Here is a 13,454-nt window from a genome sequence, read left to right as displayed (position 1 = left end):
GAATTGCTGTTGTTAGTGAGTCAAGACAGGAAACAACTTTATTTGCTGGACAACATAGATGGTTATGGATTCCTAATTTGATCACTCTTTATTCTGTAATGTAAATGATAACACAGGAATTAGATACGTTTTTTTTCTTATTTATAGGACTTGATTAGAGACCAGGGTTTACGAGGAGAGGGAGGTAAGTAGTGTTTAAACTAGCGCCTGTGCTATATTTAATTCCAAAATTGCTTTGTCCCTCTCTCTGTTTTACTTCCTTCTACAAAACACAGACACGAGGGGGAATATGACTAGAACAAAAAATGAATTTGCGTTTGCTTGTCCATGATCTTAGTATCTGTCTGACAAAGGTTTGAGTCATTTGCCAGTCATTCTGGGAGTGGGGGAGACGGAAGGAGAAAAAGCTTCGAAATGGTATCTAGCTTTAGTTTTAAAATTGTCTCAACAATCTTGTATTTTTTTTTCTCACACAAACAGTCACTCACTCACATGACTGCACACAGATATGCTGTAACTCCCAACTCTTTCTCAAAGATTTTTATGCCTGTTGTTACCCTTCCACCCATGGAAACAACAGGGGATTTTCTTTGAAGTCCATTGACACAGTAGATGGTCCTTCTATATGAATTGCTGCATCCTAAAGCAGCATGAAATACTCCGCTTCTTCTCCCCCTCTACCCCTGCTAAAGATGCTGCTTTGCTGTACTGCATGCCTGTGCTGATCTTGGAACCAAGTTGTTAGGACCTTAAGTTAAAACCAGGTCTCTTTGTTCCTTTCAGTAACGGTGTTGTACGTACCCTTAATTCACTGTAAAGAGAGAACTAATGCCAGAAGACAGATTTATTATTCTTCATGTGTTATGCACAGGCCTGTTAAGTCAGTTCTCCCATTGGTTGTCAAGGTCTTGTGGGGGCTTCTCGTATACTGTGTTTTTACCTTTGAAACGATACAACTGTATCTAATAAAGAGGGCAGGCATGTGGCAGTTTCTCTGACTCTAAATTATTAACACAGTCCTCTCCTATTAATTACGACTTGCTTCAACTATAAGCAAAGTCTAAATTACCTTGATGCACTCCATCTTGATCTCTAAGGTTTCATACCATGAGCTATCCCTAATCTTTTTTCTCCCATTGGGATCTACTAGCTAGTAGAATAGTACCTACCTACTGGTTTGTGTTTGGGGGAACTGTTTTTTCTTATGCCAGCAATAGAACACTTTTTAAAACAAATTTCCTCTAGTCCTTGCAAGCACACTAGTTTAAAGTTGCCAGTTTTAACTATCTCGTATGTCTTGGTAGGTGTGGCTCTCCACAGTTTTGCCCATTTTGTCCAGCATTTAAATGTTGTACTATCATGTTGGTTTTAGCTTTTGATCATAAACTGTCTGCTTGGCATCTGAGAACAATTGGCTATTCCCATTCTTGAAACAATGTTTTTAATAATTGACTTTTTTTTTTCCTTCAAAGTACAGAAGCAATCTGTAAATAGGAGTCAAAGCATCCTAGTTATTTCCCATGACTTCTTTCATTTCTTCTATATGTCTGTCTTTCTGTCTCTGCCTGCCCGTCTCTTTCTCTCTAACAGCCCCTTTGAACCAGCTGATGCGCTGTCTTCGGAAATACCAATCCCGGACTCCCAGTCCCCTCCTTCATTCTGTCCCCAGTGAAATAGTGTTTGATTTTGAGCCTGGCCCAGTGTTCAGAGGTAGTTGGGCTCTTCTTTCTTGTTTTCACCCAAAACAAAATAAGTAAAACCACAGATGCTGTTTGTGCCTCACCCTCACACCGTGTGTATGTAAGTGTGTGAGTTTATCAAAACACCTCTGTTTTTTTCTGCTTGGCCTGGCTGGAATGCTTTGAATGTGCTTTTCACACATACTCACTTTCACCTTTACACGCTTGAAAATGACTATAAATAAAGTCTGATTTAAATCTTTTAAAGCAAGGAATTTCATAGTTGAGGTTTTTATTTGGACCTTAAAATAATTTTTCTAAACAAAGGTTCTTGGATTTCATTGGAATAGTTTTAAAGACAAAATGGCATCCTTAACTTGGAATTTCCTTGACTGTTCATTTTAAGTCAGTTCAGTGCTCTAACAGTTTTCTATATTCAGTGGTCTTTGTTTTGAAAAGTAATCTAGGAAATAAAATGTGAATTACAAACATTTCCATTGATGTCTTGTTAGGTCTCAAGCTTTTCAAGTAACGTCAACTTCCAATAAATACCTTATTTTTCGAGAGTTTTATTACCACCACACTGGGAGTCTAGATAATTTAGACCAGATCAGCCTCTCATGAAGTTCTTATTTAGTAAACTTCTGGTGATGTAGCATTTGTGTCCTGAACTGCACAAAATAAGTCTTCTGTTTTTCACATGTTATTGGCTCTGGGGATAACTCAGACCTAAAGCTGTCAATGGATCTGTTGTATTGCACAAAATCCCAGCAATCCCAAGATTTCATATGCTGGAGAAACCAACTATTAAGTAGTAGCATGGAGTATTAATATCTTTATGTATACATGCAGGAATGGGTAATTCAGTGCATGTAGTGTGTGATTTTCAAATGCTACCATCTTGGCTGTTTCAAAGACTTTTGTTTCAAAATACATCAAGAACAGTTCACTTTAAGAGCTTGCAGAATTGTTCTAGGTTTTTTCTTTTCTTTTCTTTTTTTTTTTTAAAGAAGTTAGGTGTTCCCAACAAGCAAACTGACTACAGAATGGAATACGTTAAATACAGCTTCAAAACCCCAGAAAATAACTGAAGTCCAGCGTTATCCTAAATATTCTGCTCCAGTAACCTGGAAAACAGACCTGATAGTACCATGAACAGATAACTGTAATGTTCTACCATGTGTTGTAACCTTTTTCACGGAAGGGTGAATATTGTGCTAGTATTTCTTCATGTTTAGAAAGGTAGTAGGAGACTCTGCTTACCTGTAATGAAACTATGTTCTAGTAGAGCTTTGGTATTACCGAGAAAAAAACTGTAACATAGTAAGCTTTGGGAAGATTGCTCCCGTTCTTTAAGCATCGTACACTTAATTTGACATTTGCGTGGAAGCCATTATTTTGCTCCCTGGCTTCCAAGTGTGTGTAAATGTCATTAGGATGCCCAATATGCATTATTATTGCTGCTTTAGCACGTGGGGCAAATGTTATGGGTGCTGCATCCCATTTTTGATGTGTTGGTATGTCGTTATTGGGCGCTTCCACTTGTATGGATTTTAGCTCAATTAGGAGAGGCAATGATTAGTATAGTCTGATAAATTAACGCACACTGAATGACTGAACTCAAGTTATAAAAGTTAAAGTGGAATTTGAATTCAGGTTGGTGTTACAAGACTCTTTAGGTAAGAAGGGGGCTTATGAAGGAATGTGAGGAGGGAATACTGTCTTGTACCACTTCCCGAGGCACTGATGTAAGAGAAAGCGCTGGAGTGTTGGAGGTCTCGTACAGTGACATACATTGCTTAGCAGAGCAGCATAAACTTAATTAACAGTTGACCCTACTTTATGCCCTTTGCATTGGGAGTGTCAGCATAACCTTGTTGCTAATAATTATAGCGTATTTTAAAAAGCAGTGTCTAGTTGAAGTGTTCTGCTTGTAAAGAGGCATTGGAGCTCTGAAACACGGCCCTATTAGTGACATTTTTCTATGTAGCTTTGTTTATATAAGATGTATGCTACAAAGGTACTATGCTCTTTATATTTAATAGAATGTGCTTCAAATAGCTAACTAAAGTGTTTGTTCTTTTCTTAATCCTTTCTACAATATTTTGTTTGTAAGAGTAACAGAGCTTTAAAACAGCCAAATTTTTTTGAGGTGGCACTTGGAGACTCAGCTAGAAAACATTTCTATATTTTGCGTTTAGTCTATTTTAATTCCAAAGTACGGTATCTCAGCTATTTATTGAGCCCCAAAAAGGTTAGCTACAAGAAGTCCTGAGAGGCAGCTGCTGTTAACTGAATTGCTAATGCTTTTCTTGTCAAAGAAGCTAGTGGAATTAAAAAATACCTTTTTATTTAAAGAAACATTGTCTTCAATGTCCCTTCAACAAGGGACAGAGGTCTCTATCTGCTATATAGGGATGTTTCTTATAGACTTTACCTCTTCCTGTTACCTGAGTGAGACTTGAGTTCTAGTTTAATATTAGTACAGCATTCCTGAAGTATGTATTTGTTTCCTCTTAACATTTACATTGATGTTTGGAGATATTGCATCTTAAACACAATTCTTGCACTTAGTATTAATACATTCTTACAAGCTCGCTTCTTATGATCATAGATAAAGTTATGGTATTTCTGAAATTTAGGTTCAACTGCAGGTTTGTCTGCAACCCCTCCCGCCTCTTTGCCTGGGTCACTCACCAATGTGAAAGCATTACAGAAATCACCAGGACCACAACGGGAGAGGAAGTCATCTTCATCCTCGGAAGACAGAAATAGGATGGTAAGGGAAAGATCAATTATTTTCATTCCTCTATAGCACACACCTATATTCTTCTTACTTTTATTTTATCAAAGCCATCTGAAATTATTCTGAGGATGAGTATTGTGGTAATCAAGGGCTCTAAAGCAATAAACAATGGAACATTGAAATCGTGGGATTATACATAAAACACTTAGATTATACTCACTTTTATTGCATTGCACCCAAAGTCTTGGTGTGCTTCTCACTATAATGCTAGTTACCCTTCAAAGAACAGTTTAACTTTTCCGACCGTGTTTCATGAACAGTGAGTGTTCTCTAGTGATTCTCAAATGTAACAATACATTAAAATGACTACATTTTTAAATTCGCATTTAATCTCTTTATTTTTTAATTCTTAGTCGTGAGACTTCTTTTTGTTAAAAGTTTCTCAGTTTTTACTAGATTTAACACTGCCAGATGTCTGTAAAAAGTATTTCATATCAGGAAGTTATTTAGTATACATGTATATTGAGGTCTTATATGTGCCTAGCTTGAAAAGAATAAAGATTAAGTTATGATTCAAACACTAAAACACTTGTTCTGCAAGTCAAATTGAACATTTGAAATAAAAGTTATTGTTAAGACTTTCATGATATAAAATACTGATATAAAATTTTTCATGAAGGGCCTATGTTAGCAGGCATTAAAATTTTGCTTTCCTTTTTTATTTGTGCATAAATATTTATATACGTATAAAGAAAACCCTTGGTCGACGGGATTCAAGTGATGATTGGGAGATACCAGATGGACAGATCACAGTTGGACAAAGGATAGGGTCTGGATCATTTGGAACGGTCTACAAAGGAAAGTGGCATGGTATGTGGGCCATCATGGCCAAGAGTTAGTCTCAAGAAAGTGACCTTACCTGAATGTTTTTTAAATTAAAAAAGCAATGTGTTAAATAGGTAGAACTTATTAACTGTTTAGAAACTGAACTCTTGCCTGTGTCTCTGAATGAGGTAATATTCAGGGTAAAGATGAAACATAGTTACTAGTGAGGCTGAAGTATCCATCTCCCTGAATTAGAGTCCCAAGAGTGTGTGTGTGTGTGTGCACCTGCTTGGAAAGCTTAGACACAGGTAGGGTGTCTCATAGTAAAGAAAGAATGATGTTTGTATGGTTTTACAGAATATTTACTTATTTTAATATTGTAGTGATTGATTTCACCTCAGCTAGAAAATAGGATATCTCAGTATTTGCTCTATTTAGCGTTTTCTCAATTGAAGAATCTATGTCGACAGCTCTTTTTAAAAATTGCTATTTTAAGGTGATGTGGCAGTGAAAATGTTGAATGTTACGGCACCTACACCTCAACAGTTACAGGCTTTCAAAAATGAAGTAGGAGTGCTCAGGTAAGAATATTTTTAGTGGCATAAGTTCATCTTTGTAGACTTTGTAATCATTATGTTTTATATTTCCTTTAGAATACATTGATCTTATTCCTCCTTCATGGAAACTTTGAACAGAAAATACAACTTGCAATTTTTAAACATTTCTTTGTATCCACTGCTAATTCTTCTTTCCCCTGTATATCTTTGTCAGTTCAGTCATGTTGTCAGTGTACATATGTCCAAAGTCGAGAAAGGACAATGTTTTGCTAATATAGTACCTACAGGGCACAGTCAAGCCTAAGTGTGTACTGTAGGCCCTCCTTTTCTGTCATCCCCATTTTGACACTGAAGGAGAGCATGACTACTAACTTGTTTTTCCAACACCACCACTACCCATATCTTCCTCTGTTTAGCAATTTATTTTCGGTAGTGACTCTTCTCAAGGCTTTTTTAAACGTATTTCTCTCGCATAAAGTCAGTTCTTGAGATCCTTTGCTCATATTTCCTGCTTGTACTTTCTCAGAGAAAGTATTTGTCTTGGGTTCAGTTCTTACAGGATCTATCAATGCAATACCATAGAATACTTACTGGAGAAGACTGTTGGCACCCAATTACTTTCTTGAGCATAATTCTGTTTTAAGAAACGAACCAGAAAGAAACTTATTGTCTCTGGGAAGCTGTTGTGTTGAGCTGGGTGCCACTTCTGGAGGCGCATCCCCAGTAAGATATGTGGTGAAAAGGGGATGGTCAGCCTTTTTCCGAGGAAATGTCAGTTTTGAAAACTCTAAGCTCATAGCTGTGAAAGGAGAGGCTCACTGGGGTGTGCTGCCACAGATACCTGTTGCATATTTTTTTGATATATCTGCTCAGGAGAAGTTACTGAAAGCCAAAATCTAATGTCAGAAATCTTGCATTTCATCCCTAGTCCAAATTTCTGCTGGAAGCCTCATAGCTGGAGTCCAGCCTTTCTCTGTTGTTGATCATTTCAGCAGTTATGGCAGTCAGCTCTCCTATCTTTTCACCCAGATAAGCTAGATTTATCTGTAAGTGTGCCTTTTCCTTTATGCTTCGACAGTATTTTCTGAGCTTTGAGGCAGGATTTGCAAATTGTTGATTTTTATTCACTCTTCAGTTACTCTCCTCACCACTTTCCAAATCCTTGAACCTGAAAAAGGCACAAGTCACATAGTCAAAAAATGGCCTAGTCTGCAACGCTGGAAGGACAAAAGGGTTCACCCTCTAGCTCGCATGTTGGTTTTCCATTATAAGATAACATAAAGAGTTATGCAGTCTTCGGCAGCAGCAGCGTAGATTTAAGAAGCTACCACAGGCTTTAAGCTTGATATGTCAAGTTTCATCAACAGTGAGCAGAGTGCCTTCAGTACCAAGCTGTTCTAGAAGAAGCATGCCTTTCTTTTTCCTCAGCCCATGAGAAAGTTAGGAAATACTCTAGTGGTAATCTCTATTTGGTGTGCTTGGAGGTATCTAGTTCTTCACCATCCCCACTTGATGACAATAAGGCTGTCATTGAGACAATAAGGCTGTCATTGACCTTTCTTGGATAATGAGGAGAATCTTTCATATTTCGCAAGGTATCAGTAGCTTCTTTCAGGCCTTGAAACTTCTGAGATACCTACTGAGATAAATCTCTCTGGATTGTCCTTTGTGAACTTTTTATATCTGGAGATGCTCCATTTATCAAAGAGGTTTGATTTTAACGTGGCCAAATCCCTGTGGTGAACCCCAGCCTCTTCCAGTGCTGTTTGGAATCAAGTCCATAGAGAATATCATATCCTACTGGAACACAAAGATATCCAGTTTTCATACCTGTTTCCATCCTCACTTTTATGGTGGCTCCAGGGAGAGAACAAGATTCTTATCAAACAAAGTGCTGAGAAAAACTGAAGCCTTGTCAAGAAAATGTACTATTGTTTTCTGAAGAAAAGGATTGACCTTTCTGGAAGCCTCCAAGACTGGAATTTAGGGTTAGAAATCCTCTTTGTGGGGGGCAGGCCTACCTTCAAGCCGTTGCTCTCCCACATGGACCCAGTGGTGACTGTGTCTTCTGATCAGTACTGTGCTGAGTCACTTGCAAATGCAAGAGGAAGAAGCAGTGCTTGCCCCGCAATAGCTATTGTATGTCATCACAGTAAGAAAGGCTAAAGACTGGATCTAGTAACAGGTTGCCATGTTATTTTAGAGAAAGGTGAGCCTGACCCAAGCACTTCTATTTGGAATAGATCCATTTAGACTGTGATAGTTTCACCTTTTTTTTCTTCAGTGATCTCCTCCTGACTTTTTTTTTTCCAACAGGAAAACACGACATGTGAATATCCTGCTTTTCATGGGTTACTCAACAAAGCCCCAGTTGGCTATTGTTACACAATGGTGTGAGGGCTCCAGCTTATATCACCATCTACACATCATTGAGACCAAATTTGAAATGATCAAACTAATTGATATTGCACGACAGACTGCACAAGGCATGGAGTAAGTATCATACTACTTGCTTGCAAATGAACGTTGGGACAACATTTACTTAAACCCTTCACCCCGACTGACAATGGCAAATTAGCCAGGTTTGCATCTGCTCACTTTGCCAAGACCAGAGTCCTCCTGCCTTGATGAGCGAGGTATTTGGTGGAGTGTTTATTACTGTTGATCAGTAAAACAGGTTTTCTTATGTTCTTTTGTTAGAACACAGGGAAAGACAAATCGTCGAGGAAGATAGTCTCAGCGAGTAGAATAAGGATAATTACAATGTGGTTAAACTTTCAGTCTTGTGAGCAAAAGAGCTTTAATTCTTGCATTAAGAGAGGTAATAATAAACAAACAAAAAGTCTGAATCTGTACCCAGAGTATGTAAGATGAAAAACCAAATTCTACAAATACTTTGTCAGCACCTGTTTCAACAAGTGATCAGTAATATAAAACATTCAATTTCAAGGATGAAGCAAAAGTACTTAAGGTTCTGAAGTCTTTACTATAAGCAATGAAGTATAGTGTCCACTTTAAGGACAAACAAAATGGTAGTAGGAAATCATTTTTATCTTTAATGGAAAGGGCCATTGTTATCCATATTTTGTTTAAGAATCCTTTCAAAGCACCTAAGTCAGTAACTTTAAAGCAGTAAATAATATACTAATTACTTTGAATAATGTTTATTTAATTTTTAATTTAAATATAAATATAGAGCTATTGAATAAAAAGTGTTGAATTTATGTAAAACATTAGAAAATCTGGAGTTTGCATTACCTTTATTACCTCTTTATAGCTTGTACTTTTCCTGTAATAATTTTTCTATTTAAAGCTTTAGGGTATATTCATCACAAGGCAGATAGTCTTACAGTAGAAGGTAAAATACAGTTTTAAAAAAAAATCACCCAGTGAACTGAAGGACACAATGCTGTAAGACAGCACAAAAAAGGGGTAAACAGCCCTATTAGTGAAAAGAATCAATGCATAGTTAGTCCTTCTCATTTAAGTATTGTAGATCTCTATTAAATAAAGAAATAATTTCAGCATTTGAAGAAAACATACCTATTTCATTCTAAGAAGCCTGTGTGAGTAATCACTACTTCCATAAAGGGTATAGAGTGAGTAAGAATTTGCAGAACTAGCCCAATATTCTGTGTCAAAGTCAGACCACTGAGGTAAGATCAGAGAAATTACCCTCCAGCTAGAAAACTAGTCAGATGATTGCAATTAATAGTGCAATTTCTCTACTAAGTATTATATTATTTTTAGTCGGGGGTGGGGGAGGTGTTTACAGCAACCAGCCTCAGGCTCCTGCTAGCCTGCTGGTCTCCCCAGGCTCCCTCTGCAGGCGATGGAGATGTGGAAGCTCTTCTATAAGCATGAATCAAAGCAGGAGCCTGAAGTGAGGCTCTTCTGGCAGGTTTGTGCCAATCTCGTTGACTAAACAAAGAGCCGTAGAAGGCTAGTTGCCTAATTTAGGCTAAACCTGTGCTATGGGGCAAGCACTCTCCCTGCAAACTATTTATCCAGTCCCCAGTCGGGGCATCTCTTTTCCGATCCCATGCTGAAAAGCAGTCAGCATATTTGTGGGGTACACACTGAGAACGGAGAAGCACTTTTGTGTCCCACAATTTAAAAACAGCTTACCTAAAGCTGTCCCCACAAGGTGTCTTGACAGTCACCACAAAGGCTGGGGGGCAGAGCCTTCAATCCTGAATGGCTTTTCAAAAACTACTGAAATTCTTTGATTTTGATTCTGAATATTGTTAGACAGAACTCAAAAACAGAAATTGGTGCGTAATAGTTATTTCATTCTTCAGTAGCATCAAGTTTGAGCTGGAAATACAATTTTTATTTTATTTTTGTTTTTTCTTCCTGACTGTTGGAGGAACTGTCATGGGTAGCTGAAGTTTTACCATCTTGATAAACGTGTGCCGTTGGAATATCTACAAGTTTGTATTTCAGTAGTACAGTGAACTTTGAGCTGTTGATTACTGAAATGTCATTTAACCCACCCAATCTATGATATTCCTTTCCAGTTATTTGCATGCCAAGTCAATCATCCACAGAGACCTCAAGAGTAATAGTATCCTTTTTCAGAAAAGTGACTGTGGAACGTGGCATCAGTCTTCTTTTTCTGACAGAAATGAACTTAATAACGTGGAAAAAAGCTGTTCACATGTGAATATTTGCTTGTTTGAGAAGGAGTAATATCACTAGTAGCAAAGTAAGGAATACTTTTTATGTCTATTGATGTGACTGCAGTAACATGGCAAGTTTTGTTGTAGTATCACAAAGATTTTCACATCACTGGGTTTTTGTGTGTAATGAAAGATTATGCCAGTCCAGACATGGAGCATTCTCAGCTTCTAGTGGTTCTTTGAATACCTGACACTTCAAGAAAGTCATCTGAGACATAGTCTTCTCCGTACAGGTCCAGTCATTACATCTATAGTCCTAAAGGACTGTCATTCAAGATGCTGACTGCTTAGTGTGTGTATTACATGAGGAATAAGAACTTTCTTTAATGATGGTAGATGTTAGAAACTTATGTCTAATGTTGCAAATTCATAGCTACTTACAGTTCTTGTGATGATCTGTAGGGTCAGTACAGTGTGTTTGGTTTCCCTTAACAGTTCCCCCTTTAGATATTTTTCTTCATGAAGACCTCACAGTTAAAATAGGTGACTTCGGTCTAGCTACAGTGAAGTCACGATGGAGTGGATCCCATCAGTTTGAACAACTATCTGGATCTATTCTATGGATGGTAAGTAATAGGGAAATAGTTTTTTGTTTTAAACAGTTTAACTACCAGCACATGGAAATATGTGAGCTATCTTAAGCTGGAAAGGCCAAGCAGTAATATGAAATGAATGAATGCTTTTGAGTTCTTCTTTAAGCGCCTGTCAGCAAAAACCCTAGGTGATGTGATTCTCTATTTTGAGGGTTAAAACTGAAAGGAAAATGGTGGCTAAGGAAAAAGGATACGATTAATCAAGGGCTGAAGAGAAGATGGGAAAAGCCATGAAAAGCTTCCTGCAAAGGAACAGGGGAACCGGCCCAGCCAAAAGGAATGTGCTGTTATGTTTTAAATATTCAAGCATGGCTACACTGAAGATTAACTCTTCATAAGAGGGATATTTATGACCCACTGTGCATCTCAGCTTTCTCCTTTTCTCCCTGAAGAACCTGAAGGCTCAGTTATTTTTTCCAGTTACTTTTCAGCAATTTTTCAGTGTTGTTATAATTCTAGTTTCAGGATAGCTTCTTAGCCTCTACAGGGTCGTTTTGTTCTATCACAGAACAGTAAAGGGATCACGTAGCTGAAGAGGACCAATGGATTTTGAGATTCATGTCAAAGTCCACTCTGTACTCTAGGACCTAGTAACATCTGAAGCCAAGAGCAGGCCTTGCACCTGTTATGCTTTGGACAAGTCTGTATTTTGTAACTGGCATGTGAGATGCAGCATGACACAGTGAAATAAAAACTAATTCTTTCTTTTTTTGGTACAGGCACCAGAAGTTATTAGGATGCAAGATAAAAACCCATATAGCTTTCAGTCGGATGTGTATGCATTTGGGATTGTTCTGTATGAACTGATGACTGGACAGTTACCATACTCAAACATCAACAACAGGGACCAGGTAAAGGGAGTACGGGCTTGGGAATTTAACTTTAATTTCTTGTTTGCTTATTGTAGGCCGACTGGCCTCAAACAGAGAATGATTTAGCCTTGTGAAGTGCACGTTCTGATGTTTTTGAGATGACACTTCTACATTTTTTAGATCTGCCTCAGCTACATAGCACCAATACACCTACTTTCCTTGAGGTATTTTTTGTTCTTTTTACTTTAAGTATAGATTTTCAGATTCTGAGCTGGTTGCCAGGATACTTATTAGGAAGATAACACATTACTTCATAGTAATCTGGTTTAGAACAGTTCTGCAAAGGAGAAATGATTTTCCATATGTTCACAGTTACTCCCCTCTCTTTTTTTTTCCTTCTGAATTGCACTGACTAATAGTTCAGGAACAAGAGTGACAAAACAGAGCAGCCATCGTTTCACTGAATGGTTTATATTCGTTTCAATCTTGAGAAATGTGTGCACCATTTAATGGAAATTCAGGGTTTCCGCATCTCTCAAATACTGCTTGATAGAGTGTATGACTTCTCAGCTTGTGTTCTCAGCTTCCTGTAAGAAGATTACTTAATTGTGAACGAATATTCCGTAAGTCTAGTGATACCCCGTGCCTATATGTCTCCATGTGATAGGCATGTTCAGGAAGGCTTGTCTGAATTCTCTTGTCTAATCTGGAAATAGGATCTATGCATCAAGGCCTTTGGTGCAAACTATTCCATGTCTAGATGGTGATATATTTATGTTGTATTTGTTTCCCACCCCTTGGTTTTTTTTCCAGCTTCAGTACTTGAGAATTGCAACCATAGCAACGTTCATCTGAGATTGCCATTTTATAAGGCTGCTTCCATATATGTCAGAACACTTCATCCCAGTTCATCAAATTTGGAGCGAGTCCTTTTCTCTGTATTTTATTTCTTTTGAAAGAAGGGAAATGTCCAGATTCCTGGCCAGATGGCTGTAGCCTTTTTAAAGCAGCATCTGGTCATTGTTTTATTTTAACCTTTTTAGATTTGAATCATGAGCCTTAGAGACGTAGGTGCCCAGAACTGAGTGCTGAAACCAATTTTAAATCACAAGTGAAGCCTACATACAAAAAGTGACCTGATGTATTGAGTTTTATCATTCCCAGTCTATTTTCTAGAAAGGATATATAAACATTGCCTGCTCTGTGTTGGTGCAGTTGGTGCATCGGCTACTGTCTCACAGCAGAGATTCTCAGTGAGCAAAGTATTATTCTTGTTGCACCTTATAGTGTCTCTGACCTTAACAGATTTCTATAGAATAATTGGGGCTGTTCTTGTGGTGACGTTACGTAATAAAAGTAAAATGCCTATGTATTTTTAAAAAGTATTGGAAACAAAAATAGTAAGTAATTTTGAATAATTTAAATACTGCAGTTATTCAGAAAAGCCTAGCTCCTACATGCCAGTAAGTCTATTTGCAGAAGAAGTAAGGGACAGGATAGACAAGTCTTTACTATGAAACATTGCTCTGGCACTTGGGAGTTTCTAAAGAAACCATATGG

The 13,454-nt window shown here is 37.7% G+C and overlaps 1 protein-coding gene across 2 annotated transcripts in view; it reads left to right on the top strand.

Moving 5' to 3' along the window:
• BRAF (B-Raf proto-oncogene, serine/threonine kinase) overlaps nt 1-13,454 on the top strand; it is an 87,067-nt gene that overhangs the window by 56,860 nt on the left and 16,753 nt on the right. For both annotated transcript variants that reach the window (XM_068945548.1, XM_068945553.1), the window contains exons 9-16: nt 148-184; nt 4,322-4,458; nt 5,178-5,295; nt 5,747-5,831; nt 8,124-8,300; nt 10,328-10,374; nt 10,937-11,055; nt 11,802-11,933. In XM_068945548.1, the coding sequence (XP_068801649.1) occupies nt 148-184; nt 4,322-4,458; nt 5,178-5,295; nt 5,747-5,831; nt 8,124-8,300; nt 10,328-10,374; nt 10,937-11,055; nt 11,802-11,933 (852 nt within the window). The remainder of the gene's footprint in view (nt 1-147; nt 185-4,321; nt 4,459-5,177; nt 5,296-5,746; nt 5,832-8,123; nt 8,301-10,327; nt 10,375-10,936; nt 11,056-11,801; nt 11,934-13,454) is intronic.

Source organism: Struthio camelus, chromosome 1 (assembly GCF_040807025.1).
Source record: "Struthio camelus isolate bStrCam1 chromosome 1, bStrCam1.hap1, whole genome shotgun sequence".
Lineage (NCBI taxonomy): Eukaryota > Metazoa > Chordata > Aves > Struthioniformes > Struthionidae > Struthio > Struthio camelus.
This window is presented reverse-complemented; position numbering and strand designations above follow the sequence as displayed.